Source organism: Medicago sativa, chromosome 2, assembly GCF_051527215.1.
Source record: "Medicago sativa cultivar Bolivia chromosome 2, Bolivia_mono, whole genome shotgun sequence".
NCBI lineage: Eukaryota > Viridiplantae > Streptophyta > Magnoliopsida > Fabales > Fabaceae > Medicago > Medicago sativa.
Window position 1 is genome coordinate 83,536,483 of NC_140750.1, and position 27,983 is coordinate 83,564,465.

The window sequence follows — 27,983 nt, forward strand, 5'->3', positions numbered from 1 at the left end:
GCTCTGGTCTGGAACGTGTCTCCCCAGCTAAACGCCACGGTAAGTTTTTCATTTCACCTACGTGTTTGTTTTTTAAACTGTACTCTCTCCGTTTTAAAATGAGTGTCGCTTTAGACTTTAGCACACAGATTAAAAAATAGAAGGAAATAATCATTTGATATAACATTTTTACTAAACTGCCCTTACTTTATATAAGAAAAAGATAAAATTAAAGCTGCATTGAAAATTGTGTGAGAGAAAAGTTGGAGTAATTTATTGAGGGTAAAGTTGGAAGATAAAAATTAAATTTGTATTGAAAATGTAAAGTAACATTCATTTTAAAACAATTTTTTTAGCTAAAGCGGTACTTATTTTGAAATTGATGGAGTAATAAATAAATAAATTGTGGAACTAAGATTGTTTCGACTTCTCATCCATCCATTTTGTAGAAGAACTAAAGTAAGTAATGGGACAAGGTCAAGAGCAGAAGATCCGACCAGAACCCCAAATTGAAATTCAGGTACGTACGTTCTTATTTTCATATATATTATATAAGGGTTTTGTTAACCAGTGCCCCCAGGTACTGTTAAGGAATTCAAAAGTAGAAAAATTGTCTTGAAAATATAAACTGTTACTTTTGACTAACTAATTATTACACCACTTTTTAATAAAATCTTACCTCTTTTAACTGTTTAACCAATGCTCCGGAGGCACCTGTTAACATTCTCCATCATATAATTAGAGGAAATTTAAAGTATCCATCAATTCATTTCATGCATGCAGGAAAGGGGTGAGATATTTTTCTTCTATCGGCCCAAAGTTAACATGGAAGAAGCTCATAGTGCTGATGACGTACAGCGTCTCTACATCATCATGCGACCAGAGTCTGGTGAAAGGGCCGTCGAAGTGAAGCAACACAAGGACGGTGGCAGCCAGGTCATAATTGTTCTTTCATTTTTTTTTTTTTTTGAAAGATAATTGTTGTTCTTTCATGTTGGTAGTAAAATAATAATTAATTAATGTTGGTAGTAAAATAATAATTAATTAGCTTTGTCAATATTTTTTTTTTACTACAATATATGCTATACCCTCCGGGAAAAATTTCCCTTTTTAGGTTAATATGTGATCTATTTAATTGACCACATACATCATTTCTTGAATGAACTTAAAAAGATACTCTCTCCAGTCACTATTATAAGCAAAAGTTGATTTTTTAGATTCATTCAATAAATGATGTATGTGGTCTATATATAGACCACATACATCATTTATTGAATGAACCTAAAAAGTCAACTTTTGCTTATAATAATGATCGGAGGGAGTAGATTTTTTTGTTTATAAGAGTGACCGGATAGTGTATTGTATAAAACATCACCCAATTAATTAATCCCTATCGTAAGTGGAAGTAGGTGGTTGGATTGCATTTGGAGGTGTAATTTGAAACTTATTTATATTTGTGGTTACGGATAAGTGCCCAAGACACGGATTTTAAAATAAAAAGAGAAATGTTATCGAGTGTACCCGGGCACTCTTTAAGCATCAAAATGGATAAGATTTTATGAAAATTCAATGCATATGTTGCATTGAAAATTGAAGTCTTTAATTTTTAAAGAATAATTTCTTCATTAGGAATACTTAGAGCACTCATTAACAAGATCCAATAAAAAATTATTCTATAGAAAAAGTCAAATATTTTAATTTTGCACTTATATTCATTAAAAGCTACAAGTACTATTTAATTTAAAGCCTTTTTTTTTTACAAACTACTATTTAAAGGCTTTAAAATAATATTTCATTAGCATTTTTTCTTTATTTTTTTCGTTTAAAAATATGTTTTGAATCTGAGAGCTCTTGGGTTCGAGCTTCACAGGTGCCTTTGGTGGCAGATAAATTTAAATACTATTGTAAGTGTTATTTTAGTCTAAGGTCTATCCACCCTTGGACTAGGGTGTCATCCATTCACCTTAAATTTTCTATTAAAAAGAAAAAGAAAATAGAGGATTTTGGTCTAGCTTTTTCAATGTTCAATTATATCGTTAAATAAATTTGTCTATAATAATGTTATATTTTTAGTCTTATTAAAAAAAAATAAGAATTTTACACCAAAAGAATATGAATTTATAGTCACAAACATTTAAACTTATATTTTAAATCAAAACCAAAATTTCATTAAAAAAACATTGTTTACATGCATTAGTGCATTAAAAAAAGCGTAATTGATTGCTCGTCTGAGCACTGGTTAATCATAATCATTTTCTACAAAGTCACCCTCTTAGATAAGGTTATATGTTCTGTCAAAAAAAAAAAAGATAAGGTTATATGTTTTTATCTCTTTCTCGCCCTCCAAAAGCCCCACTTCCCTCCTCTCTGAACGTCCAAAAGTCGAGAAATTAGTCTATAGTTGTACACCCAAATACTTGTAAATTAAAAAACTTAGTGATGTACTTGTATTAGGTATATTATCAATCAATATAGATTTGTAGACTCGATATTAATTATTCCCTAACATGTAAAATTAATGTATCTTTCTTGGTTTTTGCTTTTAATTCCACGGTACTTGTGTAGGAAGTAAACATTGAAGAGCAACCATTGTTTCGTTTTACTGTAATGGGACGAAAAAGCCTCCCTGATCCAAACGAGAAAAGCAGGCCATATTGGGGTTTTGTAGAAATGGTTAGCACAAATGCAGATCATGTGAAAAATGCTCTTAAAGGAGGTGAAAAGTGCTTATTTTTACTTTTCATTTTAATTATTACAATTCATCTATTTTTTGTTTTATCTTTCTATAAATGGATTGGCAGGAGAGTATGAAACTAAAAGTAGAGGAAAGAGACATACTAGTGATGCCAGAGCATTGGGAGAAGGCATATACCGCATTTTAAGGCACAAAGCAGAGAGTGGGAAAAGAAGCCACACCCATTTAATCTACAAGTTAGAATTTCCAGGTGAAGATGAGAAGAATGAACCCCAGGAAGCACTCAACATTGAACGTGAGGGATCGTTCATAATTCAAATAAAGAACCCTGAAGAAAAAGTTGGTGCAGGTGGAGGTGGTTTGCAAAAGAAACGCAAGGCGGTGTTCCCGGCTCACCTACAAGGACAATTGGGTCATGTCAGATTCGCCCCAGCTGACCCACCAGACTTTCTAAACTATGAAGGATGCGAGTTTTTGCTCATATCTGCTTCTGACCATATTGAAGATGAGTTGGGTCTTGAGCTTCTGACTGAAGAAGGGGAGCACGATGCATCCTGCTCTGATCTCCTCGACACTTTTAAATTTGAAGGCACTGCAACTCCCTCTACTGTTCCCCTTCTCAAGGGAATTTGGACCTGAAATCAAATCAATATAAATATAGCTTTCGAGTAGTATAGTCATGTATGTTAATATTGTTAGATGCGCATATCTATCTTTTGTAGTAGTTAACAAATGCTACGTACTCTCTTCACTAGCTACTGAAATTACTATTCCGCGTTCAGTGTATAATGTATATATTGTCCACCAATATATTATGAACTGCATGTCATGTAACCTGTGAATTACATGAGATCAAGCTAATTTACCAAAATCAAGATACTGAGTGTAAGACTCCTTTTTTTCATTTAATCCGTTATTATAACTCGATATCACACTAGTCATCCACTCTTAAATTACAACATAATTTTCTTCTCTTAAGCTCAAGGATGATGCCTAGGTTGCCATTTATTAGTCATATGTTAGTTCATAAATGCAAAGTGTATCTTTACTCATATGGTTAATTTCTTTGAATATTGATTTTACATTCTCTTTTATTGTGGAGGTTCTCTTGTTTGGGTTTACACGTAACACCTTTGGCCTTTGGGTGAGATGGTTATTCGTTCAAGACTTTGGTGTACTACTCTATTTACAAAAAATGAAATGTTTTAATGCATGAAATAGTAAAATGTTTTTATGGATCAAATCCCATGAATTTAACTTTCTTGCTTTAAAGGAATTTTTACATATTAAAAATTCTAGTGTATGATATCTATCTTTCTGCTATTGTTATTGTGCTTGAGTTACATTTTTTTTTGAAGGAAATTGACAAGTGTATAAAAAATATTTTATTTTATAGAAATTGTTAGAACCCGTGTTGTACGACTGCAACAAAATTATGAACATGATTAAGAATGTATATAAATTTTAAAACGTGAGTCAACACACTAAGTTTTAGTTTCGATTTTCCTCCATCAGTTTATCTCAACCGGATGCAATGAATATACAAGCGAATCCCATTTAAGATAATTTTGAATTTTACATAACTTTCAAATTTACATCTAACGTATCGATTATTGATATTTTACAAAAAAAAAAATTTCCTCTCATTTACGATAGAATATTTAGTATTATTTTCGATAGAATTTTGACATTGCTTATGAAAAACCTAATAGTATGTTTGGATACACGCTTCTCTCTTTTCTCACGTCCCAAGCCAATATTGTCATGATTTTACAACTCCAAAATTCCAAGCTTCTTCTTACCATTCGTGTGTTTGAAAATTGTTTCACCGTCGAAACAAATGGACACTGTCTTTTGGTAACACTAAACAACTTTTTGAAAGAGTTTGTTCATGAATGTACACAATTGTTACATTGCTTTGATGATCAAGCATTACACCTTTTCATTCCAGGGTCCCTATTTAATCATTGCAACTTTATAAATTTAGTTTAAAAATTCCTTTCACATTTTTCGCCAACAATTACTAATATAACTTTAGTTAACTCTATAACAAATATAACAAATACGTTTCCAACAAGGTAAGGAATTAGGGACACCACATAGGATAGGACAACAGAATCAAAATAAGAATGTGAATCAAATTTACAATAATATTTTATAGAATAAACAAATATGATGGTGGATTTTTTAATGAATTGATTATATATGTTTTCCTGTTTCGAATTGGAATCTAAATTCACTTGGGAGCTATATCTCTTTATGTTAACATCTTCGTCTGTCCACTTTTTTAATTACACTAATGCATATAAACTACCAACAATAGCTTTTTATAAAATTTTAATTAAAATTATATTTAGAGATATTTTGTACTTTTATATTGTAACAAACTTATAAGTTCTTATGTTTTTAAATGACACCAACAATATAACATTTTTAAATGCAAGTATGTTTAAGGGTATATTGAAAATAAATAAAAAAAAAGGGTCCTGCTAACCGGTGCCCCCGGGGCACTGGTTAAACATACCATAAAAGGGAATTATTACCATAAAAGGAAACTGTTTTTGACTTTAATATAAATTAATTATACAATTTCAATGCATTAACTACTATATAATTTCCTTTTTCATATCCTTAACCAGTGCTCCGGGGCACCGGTTAGCATTTCCCATAAAAAAATCACCCCAAAACCATGTATTCTTTATGTGTATAGTATAGATTCTATTTTTTTTCCTTCTTATTTTGTTATAGATTGATTGGTTTGTTCAATATCGATGTGGTGCCACTGACATGTGGATTTTTTTGTCTTTTCTCAATGTAACGGTTGTAAATTTGATATCAAAGAAATGAAATAAAAGAAGAAAACCTAACTAGGGTTAGATAACTCGTTAGTTCTCAAATGTTTGAAATTTCTTCCAATTGGATGAAAACTCAACGAATCATTTGATTCAAATGTGATAATAAAAAAGGGTTGTCTTGAGGGCACAAGTTAATAAGCTAAAATTAGAATTAAAAAATAATTCTTATATTGAAATGATAAAAGTTTGAACTTCCAAAATAAGTGGGTGCTTAATATATTTAGCACCACATTAAAAAGGCACCACTATTGTAGGGTAAACTATATGGGTGCCTATGGAGAAGGGTGGTTATGGAAGCACCCTATCTCTCTTCATTTTTTTGTTGGTCCTATTTAATAAATGTTAATAACTTAAATAAATTTTGTTGAAATGTAATGATATAGAATTATTTGTTGGACCTACTCCCTCCGTCTCACAATATTAGTCGTTTAAGGTTTATGCACGATTATTAAGGAAATGATTGTGTTGATTTCAACGGTTTAGTAACATTTACTAAAACATCCTTATTAATTGTAGTTAATGGAGTAGTTAAGTTGGATGAAATTCAATAAATAAGGGTATAATAGTGGAAAAAAATATTAATAAAGGTTTATTATGGTAGCAATGTCCAACAACCTATACAGTATACTATCACAAATATTTTGGGGGTTAGAGTTGACCTAATAAAACTGCGTGGAAATATCAATGGCGGCTGTTTCTTTGACTGCAGTGAATGTCAACGCAGGTGAATCTGAATCCTAATAGAATACTCCATGTTGCATGGACAGGCTTAGAGGTGGTAATAGACTAGATCACTAGACTAGATATGGAAAGACTTGAGCCTGGGCTACTTTGATAAAAGCTTAACAAGTATAAGGTGATATACATAATTTTTCAGAAAAAATGGAGAGAAAAAAATCTGAACTAATGCAGTAAAGTTATCTGTTTAAAATGTTTAATGAAAATAAAAGGAAAATTTGTTACAGATATTATGAGGGAAAACTAAGTATTAAGTGCTACAGAAAATCTAAATTTTCACATGTATGCAAATGAAAAGTTGTATATTGCAGTAAATTATTCCATTTTATTCTTATGAAGAAAAATATTTTTCCATTTTATCATTTTGAAGAAAAGGATATAGGTATTCCACTATGAACAAAATTTCTTGTATTTGCACAAATCTGCCGCCATGTATACAATACATCTTTTGTTCCACGTTTTAGCCAACATCCATCAGAGTAAACTAAACCATTTAAGTTTCTAGTGATTTCATGTTTTACAGTAATAAAAAACTCACTAACCAATTAGATTGTAGATAGAAAAGCATCAGCGGAGCAGGAAAAAAACGCCTTCATCCAAGTGGCAAGTCAAAAAGGTGATCACAACAGGATCAGGGAAAAAGCTTCAGCCTAAACCCTCATAGAAAAGTTGCTTCTTCCATAATTCTGTGCTCATTCATCGGGTCTCACTGAAAAAAATTTCAAAATTAGGGGGATATCAAACAACAAGCACATAACCAGCTTTTACTACTCTATATATTCATTTGCTTACAAAAAAAGGCGATAACCATCTTTAAATTGCAATGTGAGTTTCTGGCAGAAAATATTAGAAATTTTTGCAGCATAAATTGTGATTATTGTTGATGTAAAGATTGTAGATTTATGTGAATGGTTCTGTAAGAAAGGCTGTCGGGAGTTGAGGAGGTGGTCTTAGTGGCATGGTTAGTTATTAAAAAGGCCACCGGAGTGGACAGCGATGGACGTATGTAACCAAAAATTGAAAGTTGTGCAAGCCGAAAGTGGTTGTGAAGCACAAGGACAGGTCACATAATCAGAACCTACTCCACTCTGATACCATGTTAAACTTTGGGTTGGACCTAACTCAATCTTACAAAACCTGCTTTGAAAGGATAAATTAAGTACAATATAAAAACCTAAGATGGTATAAGAAATAATGGTTCGACCAAGTCTTTGTGTCGAAAGTCTTCTGGGCAATGGTGGTCAAGCGACGTGTCATGTTGATGTAGTGGATATTAGCGATGTTGCAAGTATATATGGATAAAAAAGCTTCCATTTGAGGGGAACATATACCCAAATGAATGAATGACTCAACTTGAGGGGGACATTGTTGTGTACGAAGTGTGAGATGGATGAAAAGGTGAATGATGAGTAATAATATATAAGTAAGTGTAAGGACCCATAAACCTAATGTCTTAACGTTTTGGGTTAAGAAGTGGTGTCTAACACACTTGTGTTGTTGCTGCTGGCCCAATATGGATGAACCCCCCAAACTCCCCTCATGACCCAATAGAAGCAGCACAGCGGGGGCAAAGCTTTTATTCACCCTACAACTAAAATTCACATCGGCCTCCAGATACAAGAGTATCAGTTTAATAACACATCAATACTACCACAAGTAGCAGCAACCATCAGAGGAGTTTTATGCTCAACCAATATGCCCAAACCCATTTTGCCGACCATACCAAATCCCCGCCTCATTAATTGAAGGTGCTCCTTCCCTGCCTAAAAGCAATTTGAAACCTTCAATATCATTGTTAGAAGGAAGTTACAGTAAACCTGGGAAAAGAATCTTCAATATTCACAGTTAGTGTATTCATATCCTTGTTTTTGATTTCTCTGGGCCACCACACATGCTTCGGTTAATGGTTATCATCAGTGGAAGTTGAAGCCCATGTGGTGGCCCAGAGAAATCAAAATCACGGTTTTCAATTTCGTGTTGTCAGTTGTAGAAGTTTCAATTTTCAACTAACAACGAGGATATGAAAACACTAATATTGAAGATTCTTTTTCCAGTTTACCTGGAACTTGCTTCTAACAATGACATTAAAGGTTTTAAGTTGCTTTTAGACAAGGAAGGGGCTTCTTCAATTAATGAGGCAAGGATTTTTGATACAATCGGTAAAATGGGTCTAATCAAATGTTTGTGAGCATAAAACTTCTTTGATGGTTGATGTTACTTATGGTAGTATTGATGTTATTAAACTGATACTCTTGTGACCGGAGGCCAATGTGAATTTTGCTTTTCACATGAATAAAAGCACTGCCCTTAACTGTGTTGTTTATGGTGGGTTTGTTGGTTCATGAGGGGAGCCTGGAGAATCGTCCTCATTGGGCCAAGAGCAACAATACAAGTGTGTTGGACACCACATCTTAACTCAAAGACACCACATCTTAACTCAAAACCTTCGGGCATTAGGTTTATAGGTCCTCACATGTATATATTGCTCAACATTCACGTTTTCATCCAATGTGGGACTTTTATCTCAGACTCTCTACACCACTATCTCTCCCTAATGTGAGTCACACACATATATTTCCCGACATTCTTTTTCCATTCAATGTGAGACTTATATCTCACACTTGGTACACAACAATCTCCCTCTCAAGTGAGTCATCCATCCATTCATTTGGGCATATGCTCCCCTTCAAACAAGAATTTTTTCATCCACATATACTTGCATCATCGTTGACACCCACCACATCAATGGGACACGACACCTGACCACCATTGTCATGAAAACTTTTGACTCAAGGAACCGATTGAATCCTTCGTCAAACCATAGACTCTGATACCATCTTAGGTTTTTATATTAGGTCTAACTCATCCTTAGAAAACCGACTTGTAATGTGAGAGTTGCTCGTGCTTTATAAACACTACACAGGCCATATTTATAAGCAGTGTCGTAAATCCATCCCTTCATACCCAACACAATGAAGGTGTTTGAGACTGCAAATCAAGGCACCCCAAATGCCACAATAAGGCGTCTAGGGTGGACCACAATGATGGAGGAATTTCCAACAGGGTCTTTACTAACTTCACCCTCATCCATCCATAGTCAGTGGTGTTTATGCATCTTCGGATATCATTCGTCGTCGTTGGATAAGTTAAATGTGTTGGTTCCACATCTTTCACTTTTGAAGTCCTTGAATTGTAAGGTGTGCCAGCTTTACAAACATGTTAGAGTATCTTTCCCAAGCAAAGCTAGTAAAAGATATTTGTTTTCATGTGATATTGTTTGTTATGATATTTAGGATCCTAGTTGTGTGCCATTTATTTTGGGATACATATACTATTAATATGTCACTTTCATTGATGATTACTCAAGATGCACGTAGATTATTTTATTGAAGGATCATTCAAAATTATTTGATGCCTTTCAGGCGTTTTGTTCAAAGATAAAAGACCCAAAATTGAAAGAAAAAAAAATCGAATTTTGGGGAGTGACAATGCAAATGAATATTTTTCTGCATTATACAACTTCATGGCTTCTCGTGGTATCATACATCAGTCAAGCTGTACAACACACCGCAAAAAAAATGGTGTCGTTGAAAGGAAACATCATCACTTAGTCGATGCACCTTTAAAATTTTGTGGTGATGTTATTCTCTCTTCCTATTATTTGATAAACTGCATGCCATCTTTAATATTTAGGTAATTTTGGTGTGTTTAAAACTTTGAGTTATCACCAATTGTCTCCTCCCTACCTTTCTTTTGCTTCTGCTCTTTTATTTGTCTCTTATTCCCAAGACAGTTCGGGAAGCATTATCTTTACCTAGGGGGGAAACATGTCAATACTGATGAGATTATAGCTTTAGATTTTAGACTCTAACCATACTTGGGAACTTATTCCACCTCCTCCTGGAAAATTTGTTGTTGGTTGCAAATGGGAGTTTAATATCAAAGTGGGACTGATGGACAGGTTGGTCGATTAAAGGCTTGATTAGTGGCGAAAGACTTTACTTAGGACTATAGTCAAGATTACAGTGAAATCTTCTCACCCATTGCGAAGATGACATTTGTTAGTCTCTTTATAACTAGTTATGCCTGTTGTGAAATGTTGGCCCTTATTTCAATTGGACATCAAGAATGCTTTCTGACATGGTGACCTAGAAGAGGAGATTGGTCAAATGGAACTTGTATGTGATAACCAATAAGCTTTGCGCTTCTCCAATCCACTTTTTCACGAGAGGACAAAGTTGGTTGTCACTTCATTAGGGAAAAGATTCTCTCTGGAGTCATCAGAAGTTCCTTTGTCAATTCTAAGGATCAACTTGCCAATATTTTTATTAAATCTCTAGAGTCTTTGAATGACTTACATGTGACAAGATGGATTCATGTGATATATATGCTCCACCTTGAGGGGGGTGTTGAGAGATTGATATTTATTTATTATAATATGATATGGTTTGTTAGTATCCTTCGGGATTATGATAGGATTACATAATTTACATTCCTATTTAGATTATATCTTGCATGTACAGTATATAAATAGTTGTTCAAACCTTTTCATTGATAATGAAAAATATTCATATTTAAGAATCTAAAATCTGGCACTTCACATATATTCATGTACAGTCAAGAGAAAAATACGATGGAAAATGATGCCAAAGATGAGGAATTGATGACATCATCACTTTTAGGATGACAATTGATGATCATGTAATGATTAGAAAAAGACAGGAATATAGGAGCATGAGGGAAAATATCACTTGATTTTATTTAGAGATAAGAGAGTTGAATAAAGATAAGAAAAAATCCTGAAAAACTTCGTTATCATGGCACCAAAAATATTGTTTTCATGGCATCATCACATTCCCATCAACAAAAGGGAAACAACATCTAAATCATCAATATTAGTAAAGAGCAAAGATGAGGAAGTTTACCACTTCTTTTCTTAGGTGGTTTCATATTCCCGTTTGCAACAGATGAGGAAAAGGACCTTTTTGCAGAAACTTTTGTTGATCTCTCATCCTTCTTCGTAGATATCAAACATGAGTTAAGAATAGCATCAACAGCTTCACGCTGCTGTTTCCTTTTTGAAATTTCAGCACCCATACTTTGATTAGAAGCTCTATCTTGATTATTCGCAACTCTCTCTTTGTGGCATCCTTTCATTGAGGAAGCAGTAACTTCTGTAGAACTGCTCATATCCCCTCTGGAATGCATAGCCAGTTTTTCTGACTCAGAAGGTTTTGATGCCTGTCCACCGCCTAGTTTTTCCACCGGATGATCTAAATCAGTCCTTGAATTTTGAAATTTGGATTGCCTTTTACTCAATGGTGTCTTTCCCAAGCGAATCTTCATTCTATGTTTTCCTTCTCTTCCACCATCTACACATGTATCCTTCTTTACGGAAATATGCTTATTTTTGGAATATCTTTCCTTGGCCTGAGGATTTTTTCCCAAAACTGAAAAGTTATTCTCATCACGACTATCATTATTCCTGTCCTTGACTTCAGAAACAGATTTATTTTTCTTGACAAGGGTATCGTTGTCGTTGACCAATTTTTTTGGTGCGTTGTGGCCACTATCCTTAACCTTCTTCTCATGCTTCGACGGCCTTGCGTGATTATCAGAATTTTCAAAAACACGCTTATTTTTAGCTGTTTTGAACAATGATTGATATGGCATCTTAGCCGTCATGATCAAGTTTCTTTCTTTAGCATCTTTAACAAGAGCTGCCCAGTTATGGTTTGTCTGCAAAGTTCTTGCATTACCCAAAATCCAAAGTGATAACTTGGCCCTTGTCAAGGCAACATTCATCCGTCTTATATCAGCAACAAATCCAATAGAGCTTGAGTTTATTTCAGATGCAGCAGTGCCTGAATGAGCTGCTCTTACAGTGGAAAGCAACAATATATCCACCTCTCTACCTTGGAAACCATCCACGGTGTTAAATTCAATGTCAGCTATGGTCGAAGATCCAAATGCATTAAGAAAACGAGACCGCAGAAGAGAAAGTTGGCACTTGTATGGAGTAATAATGCCAATTCTTCCACCAATAAATTCAGCTGGGTACCTAAGGAGGCATACATACATAGTTTTGTAAGAAGTCATCATACATAAGAGAGAGTGAGAGAGAGAGAGAGAGAGAGAGAGAGAGAGAGAGAGAGAGTACATTGGTACCTTTTCTTGAAAAATCTTAGTATTTCAACTGCAGCATCAGCTTCATGCTCATTACAAAGTGACATTGCACCAGAGTTTTTCCCATGAGCCTCCCGACCATCAATAATATCATAGAATGCATAAGGCCCAAGACCCTCGGTCTCATGAAATGGTGCTGATTTGCTAGACATTTGGCTACCATTTAGTAATTTGTTGTCATAGAAATGCAACGAAGGAAACTTGCATATCTCTGGATGCATTCTATACTGCCATTGTGAGAAAAGCCAAAGGGAAGGGATTCAGCTCTTTAACATAAAACAGGGTAACAAATATATAAGGACAAGAATATACAATAAGAACAAGACTCTGTAGGCAGTGGTGGATAGCAGAGCGTAGCAGCAGGCCTCTAGTCATATAATAAGCACACAACAACAACCAAGCCTTTGTCCCACCAAGTGGAGTTGGTTGCATGGATCAAACACCACCATAATGTTCTATCATATTCCCACCCAACTTATTAATCTCTAGATCTTTCTTAATAGTTTCTCTTAAAGCTTTTTTGGGTCTTTATCTGCCTCTAGTGATTGGAATACTCTCCTTACTTCCAAATCTACAGGTCTTCACTCTACATGCCCAAACCATCTAAGCAGTTATCGCATAACAAGATATCCCCCCCGCCCCCCCTCCTCCTCCCTCCCTCCCTCCCTAAAAAAATATATATATTCCTTAATTCTGTTTTTATTAGGAATGCTTTAGTCTAGATTTATTGCCTTAATTAAGGAATTCTCTTTGTACAGTTTTCATTAGAAATACAACAAGTTGAGAGCTAATTTCTCGAGTCATTCAGTACCAAAACCCAACTCTCAAGTTGAAACCAGAGCTCACGGTCAGTGGGCCTGTCAAGAGTGTGTGAGACTTGGGAATAATGATTGAAAATCCTATTGGATCAAGGGGGGTCCTTTCCAGATCCAGAAAGGTGTTGGAGAATCCGTGTGACTCTTTCCTTTCTTATTTAGTGCAGATTTTCTATTGTATGTTATGATTTTATTTCCTAACATCTCTCCTTAATTCAATGAAGAGAATTGATTGTAATCTCTCTATATAAATAGTCCTTGATTGATGAATAAAGCATAACAACATTTGCATCACTATTTTCTACTCCCTCCGTCCCTTAATGTAGCCACCCATTGCATTTTTCACATTTCTTAAGAAAAGTTATCGGTGTAATTAATGTGTCTGTTTTGTGTGTTAATATTACGAAATTGTCCTTTGTTTGTATGTGTATTAAATTTGACTTTTCATATTTCAAGAAAAGATAGTAGTATTAATTAGGGGTATGCTTAGGAAAAAAAATAATAAATGCATCTAGTAATTTGAAAAGGGGTTTACATTTAGGGACAAAAATAAAATCAAATGGGTGCTTAGATATAGGGACGGAGGGAGTACATGGTATCAGCAGCACTGGATTTCTTTTTATCCTTTTTTGATAGAATCTTCATTCCTCTAAGGGAGGCTGTTTATCCTTCTTGATTTCTAATAACAATTCCTAGATCTGAATAATGTCTGGTAAACCTTCCTTTTGGTTTCCATGGCACTCACCATTGTGATCCGGCAGGTTGGACCAATTGTTAGAGTTCTATGGAAGAACAATAGGGGAAGGAGAGTTTATCCATACCTGGTAGTTTTATTCAAGGTAGTCAAAATCTAGATTTTACGCATGATCAGTAAGGGGAAGTAAAATCGTAAATCCTAACAGTAATCGTAAGATTATACAAAACTCATAAATCTCAAATATAAATTGATATGTATGCATGTAAAATAACATAAGACAAAAAAAAAAACCTTAAAACACACTTGAAATACTTATGTAAATTTAAATTCATAAGCATAGCTCACATTAAAACATAGTTGCATAACACTTATGTAACTTAAACTTGAAATACTTATGTAGTTATAACACTAACACTAACACTCACATAACAGCAGCATAACACTTGAAATACTTGTGCAATTCAAACGTTCAATCAAACTCATAAGTCACAAACAAAACAACAACTACAATAGCATTCTGTAGTTACACTGCGACCATAATCGTAGAATTATTTTAAAGATCCGTAGATTATACAAGATATCACCAAGTATAATCACAAAATCATAAGATTTTACGATTCAAATCGAGATTTTGACTACCACTTTTATTGATTGAAAAGATAAAAGGTACACAAGAAAGAATGTTCTCTAAGATCACTCTTAAAGGAAAAGGAAGCCTTATATATAGGCATTAGGCTTCCTATACAACCATTGCTAAAGGGATCACAACCACCCTAATTAACTAACAAAACAGCCAAACCAGACGAACACAAACTAACTTAATACAAAAATATTAATTCATATACCTTCTGAGGCTTAGTATTAGGATTCTTATCTACTTCCTTTACAAAAGCACAGTTTTGGATGATATCCAGAAGAAAAAAAAGTACCTGTTCAGTAAGCATAATAACAGGATGCCCAGCCTTTTGTAAACGCTCAAACATGCTGCACTCAAAACGAAATTTACTTGCAATATTTGATAGGACAGTTGCAGGAAGCTGCTTTGGGTCACCAACCTTGAATAAATAACAAAGGTAAGTCAAACTACTTACCCTATCTCAGAACGTCAAAAGTTTGAGTGAGTAACTCTTACCATAATGCATTGGGTTCCACTTGATTTTAAAAGCTGAAGAGGAATTAGACTAGCTGGCTCAAGAGCCTGTAACAACAGAAATAGGTCATAAGGCAAAATGGAAACTAGAAGATCACGGACAAATTATTTATAGCAGAGCAGAGATGTATATACTTGGGCAGCTTCATCAATTACAACAGCATCGAAAAGAGTATGTTCAGAAGGACCCCGAAACTTTGAGCATAACATTGTCTCAGTGCAAACTCCATAAAGGTCCCCACCACATCCACTCAACGTAGTTACCACAATTTCAGCTTCCCTTAGTATAGACTTCCGCAGCTTATTCCTAAGAGTTTTGGTTTCTTCATTGGCTTTCTTTTCCTGAGCCTGAACATTACGAAGATCTTTATATAGTTGCCTTTTTTGTTCATACAGCTTCCCTAACTTCATTTCAATTTCAGCATCAGACATTTCTGTCTTATCCCCCATACCACTTTTAACATCAGAATCCACATCCCTTAAGTTAGCACGCTTGGTTTCATAGAATCTGATAGAATCAACCAGTTTCTCCAAATTAGACCGCAACACTGCTGATGAATCTACCCTCAAATCATTCCTCCCATCTTTTGAATGCATCCTCTCTTCAGCTACACGATGATCAACAATTGTATCAATAAAGAATGGCAGTGAATTTGGATGGACTGTTTTAGCATTTCCAACCCTCACAAGATAAGGCTTGTACATTTTCCCATTACTTCCATAAAGACCGTGGCTAGAAATTCTTGATACCAATTCATCTACTGCAGCATTAGATTGAGCACAGATAAGAACCCTTTGTCTAGCACAGTTTCCGGAAGATTTTGATGAACTCTGGACATCATCATTTAATTGTCTAGCCACAGCAGCATCCTGCCATGCCCTCGCAATAGCAGCACTCTGGTCAACCTTTGGTCTTGAATAGGTAGATAAAGAATTTTGGGCCATGTTTTCATTTAAAGGATTTTTTAAACCATTTATCTTATGTGGAGGAGAAGCTAGAAGGGCACTGACAATTGCAACAATAGTACGCGTCTTCCCAGTTCCTACATATACATAACAAACATGCAAACTTCTTAATAAAAAACATTAGTAAAAAGTTATAAGATCTACAAAGTCAAGAGATAGCTCAGGGTGGATCACATACCTGGAGGACCCTGAACAAGAGATAATTCAACAGTTTTCTTTTGCTTAGCCCTTCCAATAGAAACACTTATTGCTCGGAGCTGAGTGACATTAAACGAGGACCTCAAAGTTTGCTGCAATGACTGGCACAACTTGCTGAGATCTGCTTCTTTACACTCATCAAGACAATAGGAATCCTTGACAGGATTTAAAATGAGTGGAAGTAAGGGAATGTGTTTTATGGATGACAATGCATGAAATTCTCGAATTTGTGAGGTAATGCTCATTATTCGGCATCCATGCCATTTACTTCGTTCAGTGAGATTTCTTCTAGCTTGATTTAAACGTGACGAACCATTTTGAAAATAGAACCGGATGCAAACAATATTTATACTTCTTTTGTTGTCTTTCTCACGCCTTTCAACCTGCAAAAATATACTGACTGCTTTAGTAGGAAAAAAAAAAAACCACATTGGCTTTAGGGTAATGTACATTGGGGAGCCAGCTATTTCAGTTCATCAAAAACAAATGCACATCACTTAGAAAAGTCTTACCAGTATGTAACTGATCTTACCTATAGCTCACTCATCTATAAATATGAAGAGACAGTTATGTCAAGTGGAGACATAACAATTTATATTCAGATTTCTTCCTAACTTTATCTTTTACCTCTTCTCTCAATTCTTCTTGAACCTTCAATCTCAATACTTAGTTACTAGAATTTAAAGTGAAAAATTCAAAGTGTGTTGGATTGGCAATCAATTATGAGAAAAATGGGCATGGCTTACCACATGTGATTAAACAATTTCTCATGTAAGTTAAAGCTCTCAACAAAACGTGATAATGCCAATAAAGTGGATCCATGTGCCAAACTGCCGAAATATATATATATATTTGTAACTTCAGCAAAAGAAGCGTATGGCTTCCGCCTGAGTAGAAGCAAGACGGAGTATATGGAATGTAACTTCAGCAAAAGGAGAAGTGGGTCTACATTGGAGGTGAAAATTGGAGATCATATCATACCCCAAGTTACACGGTTTAGATACCTTGGGTCCATGGTACAAAATGACGGAGAAATAGAAGCTGATGTACATCATCGTATTCAAGCTGGGTGGTTGAAATGGAGGAAAGCCTCAGGTGTTTTGTGCGATAAGAAAGTACCACTTAAGCTGAAAGGAAAGTTCTATCAAACAGCAGTCAGACCGGCAATGTTGTATGGTACGGAGTGTTGGGCGGTTAAGAGCCAACACGAGAGTAAAGTAAGCGTAGCGGAGATGAGGATGTTGCGTTGGATGAGTGGTAAGACTAGACAGGATAGGATTATGAATGACACCATTAGAGAGAGAGAGAGTGGGGGTAGCACCTATAGTAGAAAAGTTGGTAGAAAATAGGCTTAGATGGTTTGGACATGTAGAGAGAAGACTCGTAGATGCCGTTGTAAGAAGAGTAGATCAAATGGAGGAGAGTCAGGTTAAAAGAGGTAGAGGAAGACCTAAAAAAACCATTAGAGAAACCATTCGAAAAGATTTCGAGGTCAATGAGTTGGATCCAAATATGGTTTTTGATAGAACACTATGGCGTCATTTGATCCATGTAGCCGACCCCACTTAGTGGGATAAGGCTTGGTTGTTGTTGTTGTATATATATATCATTATTTGTAAAAAACAGTACTTGCTTGGGTGGGAAGAAAACAGAGAGGAGGGTGAAAATGGAGTGGGGTAAAAAAGTTTTAACCTGCATTTTGATTGTACAATGCAAATATCAAGAGATTTCCCCTTTGTTTCAATATTTACATTTTGCACCTACTCTATCATGCATAGCCCAAAACAATCAAATGCAGGACTTCATAGATTAGTGAGAAAACTTCCTAGATAAATCATACCTAGAGAACAGTATACCTTTCCCACCATATGAACATCGTGATTAGATTTCTGTGGAGGATCTTTCGTTAGCAAAACTAGGTCGTTTTCTGAAAAGCTCCAGCATGTTGCAGAATCACCATCATCATGGACAAAACGAACAATATGAAAATCGTCAATTCTCTCTACTGACATCACAGAAAGGCTTCCATGAAACATCTCCTCCCACGAAGACATTTCGAGAAAAGAATTTTGAAGTTGTGCTTTAAACTCCTCCAAAACTAATGGCCGAAATATCTCCACATACTGTTCAGCTGATTGAAAACATACAGGAACTTCCTTTAATTTGTTAACAGCCCGGCTTTCATCTTTTCTTGCAGATGACAAACCAACTATTGCAAAATAATCTATTTCAAGAATAGGTTTATACCAATCATCCAAACTTGGTGGCTTGAATCTTCTCGTTGGGTCCTCTACCCTATGAAGACAAGCAGATCTGTTTTCAAGAGTAGTTTTTAGTTGAATAACTTTTCTTTTCAAAATTGAAGTAGGCTTTGGTAAATACAACTGGGTACGTCCCATGGATTTCAAAGCAGTCTCTAGCGGATCATCTTCAGAATCCTGAAAATCACGTAAAATTTTGTTGGCAGTACTTGACACAGTGTTGCTAATTTTGTTCAAATTTTTAGTGCTGACAGCTTCAGCAGAAGATTTTATCAAATTGACCCTATCCTTGGATTTTGAGATTATTTCCCTCTTACAAATCTCTGGGGCCTTTGAATCAATATCTGGAGTAACTGCAAGCTTATTCCGTAAATTAGCAGAGTCTCTCTTCTGAGAAGAATGACTGAAAACAGCAGTAGTATCCTTTTTCTGGAAGGTCTCCTCTGTTTCCTTAGAAGTTTTCATGTACGAAACATTCTGGGTTTCATGGTCAGAAGCTGGTAAACTATTACCAGCAGCGTGAGGGATTGTGTTGCCATCAGATATGTTCTGACCTGTCTCACTAACTGGTAAAATGGCATTGGAAAACACTTTTGGTTCAGCTTCATCATCTGAAAGAATGACTATAGTTTCAATATCGTTTTTGTCGGTCATCGCTTCAGAATCCAAAATTTGTAAAGCTTTATCCTCCATGGATGAAGAATGAATATCAGCACTTAAAAAGTTCTTGTCAAAAGGTAAGCTTTTAGATACTAAAGATTTGAGCTTCACATTTCCCTCCTGAAAATTACGAGAGTCTTCGCTAGATAGAGACATGGACAACCGAGAGACCTGTTCTGTCAATTCTTCCAAAGTATAACCATCTAAGTTGCCAATGCAAAACAAAAACAGAACATATTAATGGCATAGAACTTTAGAATCATGGGGGGAAACAAGTAAAGGAAAAAGAGGGAAAAAAAAAACTCACCGCTCATAATAAGATTTTCAATGGTCATGATTGCTGATGCAGAAGTGCTATTACAAGAACCTTTGAACAGATTCAGTAAATAAGTAAGTGCTCTATTCCAGTAAACGATTACAACTTTTAGTGATGACTTTCCCCACTCCATGAGATTTTGAAGCCATTTGAAACCCAATTTATTTTTTACCAGCATTGTGAAATTTCTAAGCTCTTCTTCACCAAATAGGCAGAGTTTATCAACAAGAACAGGGAGAATCTCAAGTAAACGAACACAAGTCATCTGAAACAACAAGGAACTATAGAGGTGAACTTCCTGCTTCTACAACCAAGATGATCTAGAATCGCAGAAGTAAATATGCTAGCTTTTCTTTTGTAAAAGAAGAAACTTATTGATATTAAGAGAAAAATTCAAAGGGTGAAGTGGGAAAAGCTAAATTAAACCCAAATGTGATGGAATCTCAATTACTTATTTTAACCTGAACTCGGAAATCAGAAGACAACATTGACTTATAAAATCATTTATGAAAAACGTTCATTGATAAATTATGGACAGTAGCCAAATTTCACATTTGCATGTCATCAAATGATGACAGCATTATAAAAGCACCATGCTGAATATTCTTTGGGTTTGAAATAACAAAGTATTTTAAAATACCACAACATAGCCAGAAAAAGAAAAAGAAAAAGAAAAAGATTTCACTTAAAAAAATAGACTACATAATACCTGGCAGAAATTGTAATCAATAAATTCCTTGCCTTTTACCAGGCACCTGCAGAAAACAGGCCATGCCATTTCAGATAGTAAGCAACTAAATTTTTCCTTTATTTTTCGTTCAACGTTAATAACATGTTTATCAGTATCGACGTTCAGAGAATCAAAAGCTGGCTGCTTCAAAAACCCGCCTTGTGAAGAGAACTTTGACACCCTGGATTCACCGTGTCTACTTTCAGGCAACTCTGGGCCAAGTACACCCTCATCTTTGAGTAATTTGCATAAAAGAAACCAAAAATGATGTAAAGTATGAAACTTCAACAGAACAGAATCCAGTCGGGCCTAGCATGGAAACACAATGATATTAGTAAAATTGAAAAAATAAAGGGCAGTCGGTCAAATTATCACTAAACCAAGGATGCCAAACTTTAGAATTTGTGCTTGTGGAGTCTCTTCAAACTCGACTCGTGAACTTGTAATAGATTGCTTAATACAAAAGCTATGTTTACCTAAGATGATTTAATACTATGTGCATAGTAAATATCCAACAATCTAATAAATACCAAGTGACCATATCAGACAATTATAGTTCAAAATTAATAAACAAATTCACAAATCACAAAATAGCTTTACGACTAAGCACAGAAAAAAAGCATAACAAGTTCAAAATCAATGTTCAAATTGACAAATCAACAGATTCAAAATCGCTAGAGTGAAGAACAGTGGGACTGTGTCTTGGTGATGCTAAACTCAACACAGTAGATCCCAGTGTTAAGCTCATCAAAGTTAAGTTATAAGAAAACATGCAATGACGGTTTTGTTTTTGTTTTCTAGTTCATGACTTTGTCTATGTTGGGCAAAGATCACTGGTAGTTGAGGTGCTAGCATATCTGATATGTCATTTATCATGATGATGCTTGGGCATATCAATTTTGGATTAAAAGAAGATTCTGTCTATGTTGGGATCTATGGGGTATGGGCTCAATCCAACATAGTTCACCACTTTTGAAGACGAGTTCTTGTGGAGAAATTAGATGCATTGGTAGTGTTTTGTGCACACTGTAGAGAATTATAATAAAATTATTGCATTTAGGACTTCGAAAAAACATATACTGAACCACCATCAGTTTAGGCATGTGTGGGGGGACATAATCATTACGTTGTAGACTCGCTCAATCATCCTCAAACTCACGATTCTAAGCGAGGTTATACAAGTCTGTAAGTTTGCTAACACAACCAATTTTGTAAGTTAACTAAATTTTGAGGCCTAAAGTCATAAACGTGTATGCTTCTACGAATTAAATCAGGAGTTGGACAACCACGCACAAGAAAAAATTCAATTTAAAACAACTCATTATTTCCCAAGCACAAAGAAGCATGTCCATAAAATCTAAAGATCAAATTGGACACTGAAAGAACTTGTAGCGCCAGTGCAACATTTTAAAGGTTGTTGGAAGAATAGGGAGCCCAGAATTCTGATGCAATAATAACTTTTGCAATTATCAATCAACCCCGTCCAACAAATGCTACAAAAGATTGGTTGTCTCTGGGGGGACATTTTGAGTATGCAAAAACAATGGATAGTTCTGCAGCTTTTTTGAGCTATCTGTCTTCTGTTTCAGAGAATCTGTATCCTTCCTAGAAGTTGAATTTTTGTATTCTCTAATGAGCTTTCCTCTTTTGCATAAACGCAAAGAAAGGATAGATAGAAACACATTATTATTCAGTAAGATTTGCTGAAAATATTACCAGTTTCATAGCATGTTTTAGGCCCAAAATAGTTGCACACAATGAGGGTCTGTAAGAACAAAGAAACTTCAATCCACAAGAAAGACCACGAGTTTCTGAAACTTGCTCCAACATAGACTTTCCAAACTGTCTAACATCCTGCATGAAAAAGCAAAGTGCGTACCTTAGGCTGCATTCCACGAATAAGAACAAAATTCATTACATTTGGACAAGAGCAATAACACATGATCTATAATTCTAGATAATTTGGGCATATTACATCATTTGGATCCAATAGCGAAAGGATCAAGCTTTGACTCATCAGTGGTTCCCAAATCCACCGACTTCGAAATTCTTCTTGCCTCATCTGAACTAGAAAATGCGTAGTGAACCTGAGGTGCAACTCCAAATTATTTAGTCAAAAAAATTAAAAACCTACTTCTAATTTAAAAGCACAACCTCTCGAACTTCAATATATCATAAGATGAATATGAAGTCAAGCTGGTGTTTAACCTGTTAAATGTTCTTATTAAAGGAAAAGACATAGTCAACACTTCAACTGAGTTATTTGATTTGTTTCCATCTCCACCATCATCAGATCCAGTTGGAACCTTCCACCCATATGAAGATGATATTTCTGCAGCAAAAGATGAAAGGCAAGATCTGACTGGAAGCATCATTTCAGCACTGCTCTCATGTTCTACCATTGGAAAACGAGACCGTGCCCAAAAAACAGCTTTGGAAAATGAAAGTGGAAGAACTGAGGGACTGGTATCAACTAAAACATCAGCCCATAACATTGGAATGCACATCCACTCTCTGCACTCTTGAGAGGCTATGTCACTCTGCACATTGAATTCACTCCAAGAACTTTTACAATCCTTCTCTTCACCATCTCGAATAGACGGCAGCCAAATATCATCACTTTCATCATCCAACTTAAGGAACTCACATTCCATGCTACTATCAATGCTCCGAGTTGTGCAGCAATTCAGCACTGGATATATTAAAGCAGTAGCATCTGATACTATGATTGTCTGTATAAGATCAAAAGCAGGTTGCCTCAAAGAACTGTGAAGCGAGGAGTCCTTCAGAGATGAGACGAGCGAAGGTCCCCTGTCCAACACAAATGTTGAGAAATTATCAAGTAATGAACAGAAGAGCAAGAATATCATAAACATGTTACCATACATTTAAGCTCATTTGTATTATATATGCAGAAGCTGTTTTGTATAAGGTCTCAGACAGTTCACTATGTGCATTAACTTTATCTATCCTTTCTTTATCTATCCTCTTTTGGAAATGAAGCAATCAACAAGGCATGTTATTGTGCCTCAACTCATTAAAACTTAAAATCACTATTTGAGTTTTTCCTGACTTTTTGAGCAATAGGTATAATGCTGTAACATGACTAGAGTGTGCGACATGTGTGTTTTTCTCAATCTCTGTTCTATGAAGGTGTTTCTGCATGTGCAATAATTGTAACAGTGCACTGCTGACGCTGTCAGCTGAGTTATTTAGAGTCTGTTATGGTCTGAGATGGTCGGTTACAATTCTGTGAACTAGAATAGAGCTAAGCTAACAGATATTGTGTATAAATACTAGAACTTCTCATAAAATTCAGTAACATTTTTCATAGTAGATCATTTTCTCAGAGATTCATCTATGATTACTATGCTGATATTTTCTATCTCATTCTCAATTACACTTATTTTCCTATTATGGTATTGCGAGAGGTCTCTTGGGCCTGAACCATTGCTTTCTTTTTAGTTTTTTTAACAGTTACACAGGAAACAACTCCTTGGTACCTACATCAGCACCATTTACCTTCTCTCATTGTCTCTATTAGCCAAGATCAGAAAAAAAAAATCTTTTCTGGAAGCAACAGATTGAATCAGTAACTAAAGGATGCAAAGATTTGTTGTTAATCCAAAGTTTTTATTGTGCTTTGAATCAGAAGAAGATTGTGATTGGTGAGCTTGGCAGTTAGTGCAGAGTACCTTTTCTGGGAACAGCAGGATCAATGCTGGTGTTGAAGTTGTGAGATTTTAGATAAAAGGATGAGACTATTCAGTTGAATAACTAAAGATATTCTAATAAAATATAGGGATACATAAACTCAATCTTAAATCAAAAACAGATAATAATATTAATAATAATAGAAAGTGATATAAAATATAATCCTAAGAGATACTCTAATATAAACTAATCCTAGGAAACTACTTGAAGATATTCTAAAATAATATAATAGATACCTCAGTGACTTATTATAAGAGACAATTAACTTTTTAGGTTTATTGAATAACTGATGAATCTGTTCTATAATATAGACCAGATACATCAATTATTCAATGAATCTAATAGATGAATTGTCTCTTATAATAAGGAATGGATGTAGTATTATGAGATGTTTTCTTACATTCTAACAGCTGCGAACTAGATAGTAGATTCAAAGGATAAAGCCTTATAGGGATATTTACTGTACAGATTAAGAAACTCAAGACAATTTTTAGCTTTTCATTCAGTTTTAAAGTACCTACAAAAGGATTATATCATATATGTGAATACGACAAACTTACATTTTCAGTAACAAATATATCATTGAAAGGGTTGCCTTGTGTCCTGGAAAATAGAATTTCCCTATCCAAAGCATGACTGCGTTCTAAGTTATTCGATAGAACAATATGTAGAGACTATTTCTTATATTTGTCTTGCTTTCATACTTAAAGATGACAATGAGTAATAGATCCAACGGATAGTTACAAAAATTATCCAACACAAACTCTATCACTACAGAGCCGTTCAATTTTCCTTTCCTGTAAAGTTCTATCCTTTTAAGTCAATTTGTTTAGTCCCAAATCTCTGCATTGTTAAGCTGAAGGTAGGTAAACTTACTTCTTTTTCAATTAACAACATCTTAGTTTCAGATTTTAAATTTAAATTTAAACCCAGACAGACAAGAGGGAGAGTAGAATTACATACCACATATGTGCACATTCAAAAGGAGGGCATGGTGGGTTCATCTTGTAACCTCGGTGTACAATAAGAAGTGCTATCTGAAAATATAGCAACTAAGATAAGCCAAAACATTTTGCATTCATCAATTACTAAATCGACACAAGCCAGACAACAGCAATTACACAAAAATCTAAATGTAAAAACCTGGCATGCCAATTTTCTTGTTAGAATGCTGAAGTTACTGCTCACTGGCACTTGATGGAGGAGAAAATAGAGAAAATGCCTACGTTGCTTTTCATGATCCCCATCATGCAAGGCTTCAAGAGACTGGAAAATATGATCATTCAAATAATGTCAACAGCAGAACAAGCCCTTCTTCTCCACCCCCAACCCACCAAAACACACACAGAGCAAGCAAACAAACAAACACCAAATCAATATGCACGTGCCTGTAGAAAGGGTTGGAATAGACCAAAAATATCTTTATGGATTTTCTCATTGCGGATATGGAAGCATTGACCAAGTAGAGTGTTGCGCATTACACTTGGAGACAGTGTAGAACTTAGCCAAAGCTTACAGCCTTAAGCCAAAAGAACAAAATAAAATGTCAGCCAAACAAATATACATTAAAATTGAAGAGAAAAAAACAACTAAAGGAAAATGCATACCGAGCATTTCAAAAAGCAGTCTCAAGCAAGTAACAGCATGTGAAAATTCAAGTGAATCACCGCTAATATGATTGAGTACGATGTCAAGAAAAAAGGGATAATTTTCCAATATCCCTTCTTCAAAAGCTGGAGGATCCAAGAAGCCAAGTCTTCAAAAAACACATGCATCAAAATGTAACATGTAAATTTGAGAAAATAGCTGACTAGGCTAAATCTTGATACTATAAAAGAGATAAACACTTCTTACAATGATTTGATACCAATCCATACGGACATGCGATCCAGTGGAGTTCTTGGTACTGAAGTCTCCACAACCAATGGCAAAGCATCTGCCTCTAAACAGCCAATAAATTTCTTAAGCAGCGGTTGCAGAGGTTCCAAGACTGCTGCAGTCCTAAGCGCACGTACACAATTATTAATCGTTACAAATTAGACAGAAATACTTAAAATTTCTCGATGGAGAAAAATATATTTGAATACAGTAACGAATAAAAGATAAGCACAATGTATATTTCCATGAATCTATCAATGGTAATTGGTAATTATAATATCTACCATGCATAGAAAAACTATGGGTTCACCATTCACATCTTCATATCTTTTTTGAGTCAAACAAAATTGTTGAGATAACATAATATTAAAAACTTTTTCTGGGATTTATACACAGAGAAATTGCTTTCAGGTACAATATGAAATCACAACTAGTGTAGCTTAAGCTGTTTCATGCCAACCAACAATGAGTACCTTACTCTTCCCATTGATCCAGCTAGACGGTATCCAACCGAACGAACGCTTCTCTTGCAAAAAAGTAATGCATATACTCCCTAGAAGAAAATAGATTCAATATGTAAAAAAATATATATATAAAACAAAAATTATATTTCAAATCAGCAGAAATATGCAGCAAGGAAAGCAACAAAAATTACTGGAAATTGTTGATGCCCAGACAAAGCCAGTTCGTGCTTATTATCAATAGCTTCCACAAACAACTCAAACTCGGTGAATAGAGGCTGATAATCTAAGAGAATTGGGAACATCAATACCTGTTTCAAATTACGGAGATAGAAAAAACCAATGAATAGAGGTGATAAACTCTGAACTTAGGATTAGAAAATTCATACACAAACAAGCAAACAACCAAACCTTATCCCACTAAGTGGGGTCGGCTAGAAAATGCATACACAAGCAAAATAAAATGATATTAAGATATAAATAAGAGCAGTTATGATAACATGAACAGAGTAACTGTTTAAGCACTGAATAAATTTCTTTAGTTCCCAGTCTAACAATATTCAATTTGCAGTTCTCCTTGAACATCTCATTGCAGCCAGTAACAAAAACTTCAATATAAAATAAGATATGTAATAGCATACTAAGGGAAACAGAAAACAAATGTGGACATGATAAATAATACAATCAACTATTTCTATTACAGGAGAAACATAAAAACTGTACTTATAAATCAGACTATGCAATTCCAATTCCAATAAATAGATGTAAAATAGTATATCAATCAACTATACTAAAAGAAAAGCAAGTACCTCATACAAAACAATAACAACTTGAGCATTATCACGAGCAGAATCATATTTTTGTGCTGTTATTCTTGCATTGATATCACTGAGGTGTGATGTGACCCTCTCGTGATCAAGCTTTTGCAAGATATGGAGAAGAGGACCGATAGAGGTAGACTCGTACTCGGTGTTATACATGTCTTGGGCTTGATGATGCTGAGAAATGCACTGAAGACAGTGGTTCATTTCATGAGAAATTCTGTTCCACAGCCGTCTGAGAGGTGAATCGTGGCGGTCATCTTTGTAGTAGTTGTAAAAAGTCTCCAAAAGAGGAGCCATTATATCCCAGAAACCACACCAAATATGATTTTCAGTAGGTAAACAGATTAGAAAATTATATGCATCTGCAAACCTAACAGTAATTAAAACGATTTTCATTAATTAATTAATTAAATTGGATTAAGACATAATAGTAATATGTGAAAGAGGGAAGGAACGAACCATTGCTCTTTGTGGAGGTGGATGCGACGATGTTTAGAAGGATCGAGATCAACAACATCGACATCCTCATCGGCGTTCTCTTCTTCTTCTTCTTCTTCCTCGATGCATCTCCACCGTTCGAGTAGCTCCTGTTTAGTAACAACTTTGTTCGCCATTGAAATTGAAATTGAAATTGGTAGCGGTAGGTTTAGGGTTTTACACGAATAAGAATGAATGCGGAAATTAGGTTATTAGACTTCTAACATTTCTTCCATTTCGCGCGCTTCATTATCAGGAATTTTATTTACAATTTGTCTCCAAACTAGTGTTCTGCCCGTGCGATGCACGGGTGGAAAACGGTCAAACATTCGACTACACGTCGTCCACATTCTACACGACACATCGTTCAGAAATTAATATAG

The 27,983-nt window shown here is 35.0% G+C and overlaps 2 protein-coding genes across 7 annotated transcripts; one reads left to right on the forward strand and one right to left on the reverse strand.

Annotated features, from left to right (window-relative positions):
* The first annotated feature begins 358 nt into the window (after window positions 1–358).
* On the forward strand, window positions 359–3,549 carry LOC146951634 (uncharacterized). The gene is made up of 4 exons (XM_085747645.1): window positions 359–499; window positions 763–915; window positions 2,545–2,695; window positions 2,781–3,549. Exons 1-4 carry the CDS (start codon window positions 446–448, stop codon window positions 3,311–3,313), a joined length of 891 nt encoding a protein of 296 aa, XP_085603771.1. The 5' UTR covers window positions 359–445; the 3' UTR covers window positions 3,314–3,549.
* On the reverse strand, window positions 2,687–27,867 carry LOC146951635 (P-loop containing nucleoside triphosphate hydrolases superfamily protein). Of its 6 annotated transcripts, XR_015027960.1 has the most exons (24): window positions 27,583–27,867; window positions 27,109–27,493; window positions 26,494–26,610; window positions 26,312–26,391; window positions 25,815–25,961; window positions 25,568–25,716; window positions 25,349–25,479; window positions 25,104–25,226; window positions 24,924–24,997; window positions 22,455–23,057; window positions 22,222–22,333; window positions 21,963–22,100; window positions 20,226–20,555; window positions 19,508–19,781; window positions 18,136–19,403; window positions 16,260–16,662; window positions 15,251–16,158; window positions 15,098–15,163; window positions 14,895–15,020; window positions 13,861–14,089; window positions 12,436–12,680; window positions 11,193–12,328; window positions 6,810–6,976; window positions 2,687–3,309 (listed from the first exon to the last, which is right to left on the reverse strand). XR_015027960.1 is itself a non-coding variant. In XM_085747643.1 (22 exons), the coding sequence occupies exons 1-22, from the start codon at window positions 27,735–27,737 to the stop codon at window positions 6,960–6,962; spliced, it is 6,987 nt and encodes a 2,328-aa protein (XP_085603769.1). In that variant the 5' UTR covers window positions 27,738–27,867; the 3' UTR covers window positions 6,653–6,959. The 6 variants fall into 6 exon arrangements, 2 of the variants coding, with proteins under 2 accessions (XP_085603769.1, XP_085603770.1); XR_015027957.1 differs by lacking the exon at window positions 13,861–14,089; XR_015027959.1 differs by lacking the exon at window positions 2,687–3,309 and having other exon boundaries at window positions 6,653–6,976.
* Window positions 27,868–27,983: the final 116 nt, after the last annotated feature.

Excerpts from the sequence above, each read along its gene's own strand:
- LOC146951635 (XM_085747643.1), bottom strand. The coding sequence starts at position 27,737 with ATGGCGAACAAAGTTGTTACTAAACAGGAGCTACTCGAACGGTGGAGA. Across the intron at positions 19,782-20,225 it reads TTGATTACAATTTCTGCCAG|ATGACTTGTGTTCGTTTACT; the intron begins GTATTATGTAGT and ends TTGTTGTTTCAG. Across the intron at positions 12,681-14,894 it reads TTATTATGCTTACTGAACAG|TATAGAATGCATCCAGAGAT; the intron begins GTACTTTTTTTT and ends TCACAATGGCAG.
- LOC146951634 (XM_085747645.1), top strand. The coding sequence starts at position 446 with ATGGGACAAGGTCAAGAGCAGAAGATCCGACCAGAACCCCAAATTGAA. Across the intron at positions 500-762 it reads AACCCCAAATTGAAATTCAG|GAAAGGGGTGAGATATTTTT; the intron begins GTACGTACGTTC and ends TCATGCATGCAG. Across the intron at positions 916-2,544 it reads ACAAGGACGGTGGCAGCCAG|GAAGTAAACATTGAAGAGCA; the intron begins GTCATAATTGTT and ends GTACTTGTGTAG.